Raw genomic sequence first — 11700 nt, 5'->3', positions numbered from 1 at the left:
AATAAAGTTGATAAAGAGTGGTGTTTTCCATTCTATTGACTATTCTACAATGTTTTTCAGTGCAAAGATTTGATCTATGCATCCTTTGCCTTTTCTAAAACCTGCTTGTTCTTGTCTTAGGATTCTATCTAGTTCTTTATCTATTCTATTGAGGAGTATGCGACAGAAAACCTTACTAGGAATTGATAGTAGGGTGATGCCCCTCCAATTGTCACAATTTCCTAGATCACCTTTTTTGGGAAGCTTCACTATAAGACCTTTTGCCCAGTCTTTTGGGATGATGTTTTTCTCCCAGATAGTATTGAATAGACTGTACAAAACATCTGTTGCAGTTGCTATGTCGGCCTTTAAAAGTTCAGCTTGAATCCCATCTATGCCTGCAGCTTTTCCAGTCTTCATGGATTTAATGGCTATTTTTATTTCTTCCTTAGATGGGGAGTTGATATTTATATCAAGTTCACATTGTTGTTGCATGCCTTCAAAAGGTACTGTTGGTTCTGGCCTGTTCAGGACATTTTTGAAATGTTCTACCCATCGTTTGGTCTTTTCATCATGTGTTGTTAACAATTTACCATTTTTGTTTTTAACAGGTGGTACTTGACTGGCTTTTCCACTAAGTTCCTTGGTTATTTTATATACTGTATTTAAATCACCTTTTTTTGCTGCCTTTTCTGCTTCTTCGGCACGTGTCTCGATGAATTTTCTTTTATCCTTTCTTGCTGATCTTTTCACCTCTTTATCCTTTTGGTTATATTCTTTCTGCATCTGTTCTTTTAGTCTAAGTGACTTGGTGTTAAGGACTTTTTCTTTAATCTTTCGTCTCTCATCAATTATTGTCCAGGTGTCTTGTGTTAGCCATTGTTTATCGTTCTTTCTACGAAATCCAATTGTTTTTTCAGCGGTCTCTTGGTAGACTTGTTTGATGTTTTCCCACTTATTTTCTAGATCAATTTCTTCCATCTGACTAAGATCTTCTAATGCTTTAAACCTGTTCTTAAGTTCTATGCAAAATTTCTTTTTAACTTCTGCATCATAAAGTTGTTTTGTATCTATGATCTTTCTACATGTTCTTTTCATACTTTCTGCCTTCTTCAATTTGAGTCGTACTTTTGCTATTATTAGATAATGGTCACTATATACATCAGCTCCCCTATATGATCTTGTATCAAGAAGTGATCTTCTCCATTTGCCGTTTATTATAACATGGTCTATCTGATTTTTGTCACGGTTGTTTGGCGAGTTCCATGTTATTTTGTGTATGCCTTTGTGTTTGAACAAGGTACCTCCAATAACAAGCCCATTTGTTGAGCAAAAGTCAGCTAGTCTTTCTCCATTTTCATTCATGATTCCAAGCCCTTCTCTGCCCATTGATCGTTCATGTTGGCTGTTATCATTACCAACCTTGGCATTCTGATCACCAATTATCAGAAGGACATCATGTTGAGGTGTTTTGACTATCTGTGTTTGTAAAGTTTCATAATAAGCATCTTTCACTTCATCTTCTGCATCATTTGTGGGTGAGTAACATTGGATTATTGTGGTCTTTGCATAGGTGGAATTGAAGCGAGCTTTTATGAGTCTTTCATTTATTGGCTCCCATTCTATTAAGCTTTTAGCACTTTCTTTGTTCATGATCAGCCCAACTCCTTCTTTATGTTGGTCATCAGCTCTTCCAGAGAAGATGATGGTGTGGTTGCTTGAGACAGTTTTCCCAGATCCTGTCCATCTACACTCACTTATTCCCATGATGGCTATGTTGTATCTGTCCATCTCTTTAATGACTTGCGCCGTTTTTGATACCTGGTACATTGTTCTTACATTCCAGGTACCAACCTTTATGGTTTTCTTTGGATCCATGAGGTTACGATTCCTGCTTAAGGCCTCCCTTTGCAGGCTTTTTCCTTGAGCATTCATATTGTTACTTGTATTTAAGTAACTCGTCGCCTCAAGGTTTCCATCTGTAATTTGATTTCTTGTGTTGATTTCTGTAATAATAGTCTTTTTACAAGATGAGGTTATTAGCCTCATGCTTAACCCCCACCTAGGAGGACCAGGGGTTTTTCATCTAGGTTCCCGTCCTATAGATCAGTTGCCTACCATGGCTATCGAGTTGTGATCTACCCGGTTTAGATAGAGTTTACTCTCATAGATGAGTTACCAACCAAGGTAAACGACCCTCATCTGGCCAACTATTTACCCATAGCTGGGGCAAGGTTGATGAGTGCTAGGGCATGACCACACGCCGGTGGGCCTACACACTGCATCTCTGGGGTCCTTGCTACTCCGAGATCCTCTACAATTATGCCTAGGGTACTAGACCCTAGTTACCGTGTGCCGTCGCGTGGAGGCATTGCAGAAGTCTTGAATAGTGCAGAGGCTATGTACTGGCAGAAAGACTTACTCACTCGGCTTTCTTTTTCACCTGCAAGCAGGCTAGCCAGCGGTGATAAAAAGCCTATGGCTCTACCACACTAGACGCATGCACAATCCTGTGGTACAACCACCAGCACCATTTCCACGTTTATATTATATTAATAACACTTTTTTTATATTTACGCTGATCATTTATGATTAGCCATGCTTACGTGTATTTTTTCGTGGTTTTCTCGCACGGTAATATATTTATCGTTTTTAACATTTGTATTGAACTATCCTGCATTTTATATTGCAGAGAATTCTTTATCAATCTGTCTTGTGAAAAGGCATTTACTTTCAGGTCAAAGTATTTGTTTTCCTTTTTTCCCCCAAGAAAATCAAATTGTCGTTCCCTAATTATAATGACGTTAAACAATTAGAATATATTAACACAAACTAATCTGTTACATTCGTGTCTATTTGATTTTAATTACTGTATTCTTATACTGTATACTTTTATATTTAAACACAATGTAGATTTTCCTCATCAAGTACCCATTGATCATAATGAATTCAACTAATGGATAACAACTGTCATATGATCTTGACTTGGTACAGACATTTTCTTATGTAAAGTTTGTTTTTTTCCTAAAAATAACGATTAAAGCAATTGTGTATTATTTCACTCAAAATAACAGAATGTAGGTATAGACACGGTAAACAATATACAATATTTTATTAGTACAAAAAGTATAACAATTGGCTATAGCTCAATTTAGTACATTTTGTAGAAAAACTTAAAAATTAGTAATAGTAATAAAAAAAAATTACAGCAACTGCATCCAATACTTTCTAAACATGATATTGATATTGAATATTATTAATGGTTTTGCAGACCAATACTTCTAACTTTCAAGTACGTAACAATGTAATTTGAACATCTATATTGTAAGTTTACTGACCCACTGCCTGACAATAGTTTGTCTTTATGATATCATTGTGAATATTTCTAAAATTTGGGTAGACATTTTTTCAGTCCTATTCACCGTGTAGAACGACGCATGCGGAGTGTCGGCTATGTTTGACATGGGGTGGCAATTTCGAAGAGAAGAAAAACTATCAAACTAAGTTCAAGTATCAAAACTTCTTTTCTTAGAATTCTTAGTACCATATAATGTATTGTACGGAAGGAACTAAAACATAATCTATTTCCTGCGAGCAGTAGCAGTTGTTTTCAGTGCTCTGTTTTCTCAAACACCTCTCCCTATTTTTCCGTGTTGAAGATTATGAGGCATCATATGCAAATCTTTCAATAAAAGACCTACTTTGGGCCCCACACATTATATGGTACTAAGAATTCTAAAAAAAAGAAATTTTGATACTTGAACTTGCTACTTTGATAGCTTTTTCTTCGCTTCAAATTTGCAACCACGTGTCAAACATAGCCGACACCCCGCATATGTCGTTCTACATGGTGCTATTGTAATGGCTTTTTTGTTGTTGATTGTTTCCCTTTAAATTAAGTAAAAATAAGTTGATGCGTTTGACACGCTCCTTCTGGATTAAAATTCAATTGGAACGCAAACCTTAAAAAAATTCAAAGCCAGGAGCCGGTATCACAAAAACACTTTGTACGTATACTAAAATATTCATGACTTACGATCAATCTTAATCACAAGTTTTGTTTAGTAAAACCGACTCCAGGAATGTATAGACACATAGAATCAGAAGGAGCTATTTGACTTAAAGGGAAATTAATAAAAAGCCAAATTAATCTCAAATTTGCCTGAGGTAGATTACACCTGATTATCTTAAAAATTTATCATTAAAGAAAAGACATTAGTGTATCGTGGTTATGTTACTCTATTGTGCTGATTGACTTTGGGTCAATCCAAGACCTGCTTTCTAATTGTGACGTCACGTATATATGTGCAAATCAGTCTGTGTAGACTTCATTCTACACTCACTTTTTTTAATGTCATGGAAACAACTCTCCATCCAGGTCACATTTTATAAAAGTAAACCATTATAGGTCAAGGTAATGATTACATAATACTATATAAAAACCTAAAAACACCATAGTAAAGTTTCTATAGAACTCATTTATGAAGTTTGCCCTCAAATTTTTTCCCTTCTGAATCAAGTATCCGGTAGAATCATTTACATAATTAGATATCAGTAACTGTGATAAAAATTACAAAAACCTTACATGTCATACGACTAGAAAAAACAGCGTAATATCTTGGTTTAAATTTTGTACATTTTAAGTACAAAAGAAACTTTAAAGAAAAATACAAATCGTTCATTCTTGGAATTTGGTATTTTATTGTTTTTAAAGAACGTTTATTTGTTGAAAACTTCAGCTTTATCATGTACATCTTTTGAATATTCATTTTATTAAATTTACTGTTTGCAAAAGTATAAATTACTCTAAATTATAGGGATTTTCTGGTAACTTAACGGAAAACCCTTGCCGTTTTTGGCACAACCTTTTTGATCTTTTGGTCCTCGATGCTGTTCAACTTTGTACTCGTTTCGGCTTTCAAACTTTTGTATCTGTGCGTCACACATAGGTCTTGTGTGGACAAAATACACTTCTGGCGTATTAAAATTTTGAACTTGTTGCCTTTTGTTGGCTGTTGTTCGTGTGATTCTTTGTCAATTGTGTTCTCCAATTTATTTATATTGTAGTCCTGTGTTGTCATTTTGATGTTATATTTCACATGGCCATAAAAGTGCGAGGTTTGGCATGCCACAAAACCAGGTTCAACCCACCATTTTTTCCTTTAAAAATGCCCTGTACCAAGTCAGGAATATGGTCATTGTTATATTATAGTTCGTTTCTGTGTGTATTACATTATAACGTTGTGTCGTTTGTTTTCTCTTATTTTTGAGTGTAAATTCACATTGCGATAAGACGTGTCACGGTACTTGTCTATCCCAAATTCATGTATTTGGTTTTGATGTTATATATATATGTTATATTTGTTATTCTCGTGGGATTTTGTCTATATGTGTTACATTTTAGTGTTATGTCGTTGTTCTCCTCTTATATTTAATGCGTTTCCCTCGGTTTTGGTTTGTTATCCCGATTTTGTTTTTTGTCCATGGATTTATGAGTTTTGAACAGCGGTATACTACTGTTGCCTTTATTTACATAATTCACCAATTGATTTTAAATATTTTAGCAAAACCCGTTGCTATTTTTTTTAATCCGCCAACTAAATCAGTTAACGTATCTCCGCTTTCCTTTTCTACGTTATTTCTTTCGTTTGCTCTCAATCCATCCGAAGACATCTTTTTATTGAATTCATCCTCCTTCTTTTTCATTTCTTCCTGTAGTTCTTTTTCTTTCATTTCTAGTTTTCTTTTCATTTTCTTCTTTGATTCATCGAGTTTATTCTGCAGCTCGGCTTTTTCCAGGTCAGAAACCATTTTTCCAGAAATCAAGGCATCTTCTAGTTCACTTTTGTCATTCATTTCTTGTGCAAGCGTTTCCAGGTATTTACATTCTACTTCATTTCTGGCAGCATCAATCTCTAGTTTTTTCTGCATTTTCAACTTTTCCCTTTCAATCTGCATCCTTCTCTGCAATGTAATTTCAGCTTCTTGATATATTTCATTCGTATAACAGGAGTGGCCATTCTCACTACACATCGATTCGACCATTTCAAAAAATTCATTAACCTGGTCTCTCTGTGGTTGTCCAGTTGCGTCATTGTTAAAAGAAATATACCTATTACCGCATTGTTGAAGGATAGTTTTAAGTTCTTTTGGGACTGTTTCCACATATTGATGAATTGACTGTTTCATTTTTGTCAGGTCATCCTTTCGAGTAAAAAGAACGATCATATATTTGAAAACGCCATTCCCAAAATGATTAACAAAATGCTTGACAGTATCTTGTTCTTCTTTTGTAAATCGACCGATACTCACAACAAGAACAACAGCATGCGGTCCTGGTGACGTCATTCCGATACATTTGATTATCTCCTTGGTGACAGTTTCATTCGTCACCTCCGTGTCAAATAAACCGGGTGTATCAACTACTACAACTTTCTTTTCATTTCTAATAGATTCTCCTGGTTTACATTTGTCTGTAACCGAAGACCCCGAGGGCAGTGATCGGAACTGATCAAACCCTAAGAGAGTGTTTCCAGTTGCACTTTTACCAGTCCCTGTTCGACCAATGAGTACGATACGAATTTCTCCGTCTGCTTCAAATATATTGGTTGCACTGGTTACTCTGTCAACACTACTGTCTTCTTTATCACTTATTATGACAACTCCATTGGCTACATCTGTCATTTCAACTTGACTGGCAACTTTATCTACTTCTTCATGATGTGTATCGTTTGTTTTATCCCTTGTGGTATGTGTTTCATAATTTGTATGTTCAAAAGATGCCTCAACGTCAATAGCACTACAGAATTTTTCAGCCTCACTATCTATGCTATCCGTTTTAAAGGCTGTCTCATTTTTATATGTTGTTCCTGTTATTTCACTAGCTGCTTCGTCAACTAAACTGACTACTTTATCGGTAACATCTTTAAACGTATTGGCTGTCTTGTCAACTGTACTGACTACTTTATCGGTAACATCTGTTAACGTGTTGGCTGCTATTTCGGCGGAACGGACTACTTTATCGGTAACATCTGTAAACGTGTTGGCAGCTTCGCCAACTGTACGAACTACTTTATCGGTAGTATCATTCAACATATTGACTGTTTTATCGACTGTACCATTTACTTTTTCGGTAACATCTTTAAACGTGTTGGCTGTTATGTCCACTGCACTAACTATGTTTGATACCGTCGTAGATGCATCATTAGCTTCACTAGATGAATATTCTGAAAAAAATACAACGCAAAGAATATCAGTATTGTACTATTTTCATATGAACTGGCAATTCTGTAATCATTTTTGTTTTGTCTTTACTTCGTATATCATTCACAACAACAGGGCAAGCGAAATAATTAAAAACGCATTTACCATCCTCCATTTTGTACATGTTCACGTATTGATCATTCAAGATTATCATAATCAATTGGTAATCGTTAAAGACAATGTAGTGTTACATATATAATATATGATTTTCTCAACAATATTTTTTCCATTTTCTAAAGTTAACATGGTCCTTTTTTAATGCCCCACCTACAATAGTAGAGGGGCATTATGTTTTCTGGTGTGTGCGTCCGTCTTTCGTCCGTCTGTCTGTGCGTCGTACCGTATGTCCGTTCGTCCGTACGTCCGTCTGTCCCGCTTCAGGTTAAAGTTTTTGGTCAAGGTAGTTTTTGATGAAGTTAAAGTCCAATCAACTTGAAAATTAGAATTTTGAACTCAATATCACGGTCCACTGAACATAGAAAATGAAAGTGGGAGTTTCAGGTTAAATTTTGTTGTCAAGGTAGGTTTTGATGAAGTTGAAGTCAAATCAACTTGAAACTTAGTACACTTGTTCCCTATGGTACGATCTTTCTAATTTTATTGCCAAATTAGATTTTTTACTTAATTTCACGGTCCATTAAACATGGAAAATGATAGTGGGAGTGGGGCATCCGTGTTCTTTGGACACATTCTTGCTTAAAGGTGTTTTTAAAACATGGTAATACTTGGATACTGCTACAGATATATTGTTTTTGAAATAATTGGAAGATACTTATTTAAGAATCTTCAATCGACGTCGTAAACAGTGAAAGGGTCGTAATTTAATATTATGTGATAGATATAATTTCGGTTTCGAATTTCGGCTGTAATCAAGGACTAAATCGTAGTCAACTGTAATATCAATGATAATAAAAATAATAATGATAGAGGCGTGTTTAATCATTGATGATTACTGTTGCTTAAATAAAAAAAAATCAGAAGGCCAAATTCAATAGATAGTTTAAGGGCATTGAGGACACAAAATATCGTTTATACTATGGAAGTTTTTCCTTAACCGATTTTACTCTTCTAATAGTCTAACACATCCGTTTAGACTGTTCTTTGTTTTGAAAACTTTTACCATGACATTTCAGTGATGTCCTATGTTTTGAAAACATTTACCATAACTTGTTAGTAATACCATCTATATTTTGAAAACACTTACCATGATTTTTCAATGATGATTTTTCATCTTCATCTCCACATTGAGAAGAAAATCGACATGACCGACATTTCTTCGAATTGGAATGGTTGGGTGATGAACATCTAGTACCAGACCAGTCTGTAATATATAGCATTGCTTCAGATTATTCATTTGTTTGTTAATAAAAGATGAGAATACGACAAATTGTTTAATTTCCAATTGATTACAAAGTATGGTCAAAATCAGTACAACATGATAAGTAAATAAAAACAATATTTATTCTATAGAACAGCAAGCTTTGTTTAAACTTTATGAAAACAATAATCATACAAAAGACGAAAGAAACTGACAGATTGCAATATGCATGAAAATGAGATGTATTGTATAAATTAAATAGACAAAACAATAACTATTTAGCAACGATAAACCAGAAATGACCATTAGAGGGCGACAGATAGTGTTCATCCATCGTTCTGGGTTTATCTAAATTCTGCACGAGTTTTAGCGGGACTACTGAATACGTTCAATCACCAGCATTTTCTTTCAAAAGACACTAAATGTCCAGCTATTACCTGATTTATAAAAAAATAATAGTTCTAAGTCGTCCTGGCAATGATCGTAGTTGTTTGACTTTTCAATTGTTTCAATTCGAACGCCTTTGTATATAAAAATGAAGATGTGGTATGATACACATTATCGCTAATCCCGGCTGACCCGGCCGCTTGGACTTTGGACGCATACAACAATCACTTTTCCATTGTGGCGTCAGATATTTTGTATTGTGACGTCAACATTTTACGGGAACCTGTGTGATATCCAGTAATGGCGAACAAATAGCGATAAGGTGTATTGCCAAGAGACCAAATGATACAGAAACAAACAATTTTAGGTCACCAACAACGAAAAAGGGCTATTCGGCATAGTCAGCTATAAAAGGCTCCGACAAATGTAAAACAAATCAAACGAGAAAACTGACGGCGTAATTAATGTACAAAAAAAAATGGAAGAAAAATAATATATGTAACACAGCACATACATGTATACAAAATTTGTATCTAAAAAACAAATTTTTTCACAAATCACTGTACAGAAATCTAAAGATAAAACATTAATAATACCTTTTATCACAGGCTTAGAATGTCCTACTGCTGTTCGTGGTACATTCTTAGAATTACATATTTGACATCGGTTATGAGCAGGCTGATTGACGAAGGTACATTTAGGACAAGACCATTCTATAAAAAATAACGTAAAATATATAAATAAAGGATATTCTTAATATTCATAACATCTTATCTATTTTTTTCAATTATCTTTTAATAACTTATTATTGTCAATTTAAAAAGTAAAAACATCAAACTACATGTAATCACAATGCCTCGTTAACTTGCCTGTCTGTTCCCTATCCATGGCCTTACAGTCCCCTTTAGTTGGACCTTTACTATCCGCTGATTGAGTTTCACATGCTTGACAATATATAGATTCGTCTTGATTTAGCAAAGTACACATTTGACATATCCACATTGTCGTTTAATCTGAAACAAATCAACACATGATGTTATGTGTTTTCTGTATAATACACAATATTCAAATTTCTTTCATTAAACTTTTATATAATTATCAGTTTCAATTCTATATTTTATCAAATACGTATATTGCAAAATTGAGGTGATAGTACTGTGGTAAACTTGCATTGACGTTACCGAAATTAAAAACACGATAAAGCACACGATACAAATATACAAATACAACGTAAAAAAACTAGCATGATTTAAATCTCTCTCTCTCTCTCTCTCTCTCTCTCTCTCTCTCTCTCTCTCTCTCTCTCTCTCTCTCTCTCACACACATACACATGTACACACAGACATACGTTACTTACGATTGTTTAAGTATATCAGTATGTCCAAGTACATTAAACATACATCCACGCTATGTATTTTTCTCGTCAAGAACGATAATTTATATTGAAACAAATGTATTGAAATTATAACAGTGTTCTAAAGGGAACTTTATATAAAATTCGTCACGCTAACAATATATAATTTTCCTTAAAATAATTATTATGCATGGTTCGACTGTGAATAATGACGTTCTGTTAACAAGGAAGAAACACTATCAATTATAAAGACTATTTTTGTTTCGATAAGTGGCGATGTACGTAGTGACAGTTTCTTCAAAACAAGGAAATAATTGTTTATTTTGTTGTTAAAAATTTAGGGAAATAACAATTTTCTTCGAAAAACTTGTGACTTTAAACGTAATTTTCAGTGGTCACACACACTAGTCATTTAAAATAGATATTCCGGTTAACAATATTATAATCTATGTTTATGAATACTGTATCATGATGTAGCTGTTGCAAGATTTCGATCAATTACAGCCCGGAATATTTTATAGATATTTTTAATTGATAAATGATAGAGAACGCAGTAATTACATGATTTTTTGTAAAAAAAATATAGTTTGTAGATTAATCTTGGCATCCCTACATAAATGCATATTTGAAATTCATGTAAATTCATCTATGAGGATAACCAAATTTAAAAGAGACAACAGCGGTTATAATATTGGTTAAAATGAATCATACCATCGATTCAAACTTTAAAATTAAACAAAAACAATATAATCATTTCTATCCACATTAAAAAAAATAAAGAGCTGTTAAAAATACAGGTACCCCTAAGTATACGACCCTGGCTAGTTAGGTATTTATATATAAGGAAACGCTTGAATAGAAATAGTTGTTATCGTCAAAAAAAAGGGGGAAGATACCAAGAGATAATTAAAATTATACGTCGAAGTAAACACAAACACATTAACTCATGAACTGAAGTATGTGTTGTCGTTCCTTCTCAACTAGTGATACCCATGATTAGGTGAACTTGAAGTAACACTTGGCACTTCCATTCATTTCTAAACAAATACATAAACTTTATACATTGGAATGATAAATAAAGTAAGCTCAGTAAATATGTTGTTTCCCAAATATTGCGGTCGTGTAGCAATAGGTTGTATGTTTATAATTCCGTGTCAATATACCTTCTCGATATAAACAAAAATGAAAGATATTCTTCTGGTGTACCTGCTAGGCTTTGTAGAAAAAAACTCGTTTTTTAGGTGCTCATTTTTAGTAAAATGAATAAGTCTCTGATGTTTTTAAATTTTACAAATGATGTTAGTCGTCTTTCTTTTATCACAGACTAAGTGTTCGAGATATGCATATAGATGCAAAAGATGAGGAGTGCTCACTTCAATCAGGAGGCAGCAATAACAAT

The 11700-nt window shown here is 34.0% G+C and overlaps 1 protein-coding gene across 1 annotated transcript; it reads right to left on the bottom strand.

Annotated features, from left to right (window-relative positions):
• Positions 1 to 5513: 5513 nt before the first annotated feature.
• Positions 5514 to 10523, bottom strand: LOC143048042 (uncharacterized). The gene is made up of 5 exons (XM_076221475.1): positions 10305 to 10523; positions 9817 to 9960; positions 9544 to 9660; positions 8447 to 8563; positions 5514 to 7205 (listed from the first exon to the last, which is right to left on the bottom strand). Exons 2-5 carry the CDS (start codon positions 9947 to 9949, stop codon positions 5518 to 5520), a joined length of 2055 nt encoding a protein of 684 aa, XP_076077590.1. The 5' UTR covers positions 9950 to 9960; positions 10305 to 10523; the 3' UTR covers positions 5514 to 5517.
• Between the last annotated feature and the right edge of the window lie 1177 nt (positions 10524 to 11700).

Source organism: Mytilus galloprovincialis, chromosome 10, assembly GCF_965363235.1.
Source record: "Mytilus galloprovincialis chromosome 10, xbMytGall1.hap1.1, whole genome shotgun sequence".
NCBI lineage: Eukaryota > Metazoa > Mollusca > Bivalvia > Mytilida > Mytilidae > Mytilus > Mytilus galloprovincialis.
The sequence above is the reverse complement of the archived record's forward strand: the minus strand, read 5'-3'. Positions and strand labels throughout refer to the sequence as shown.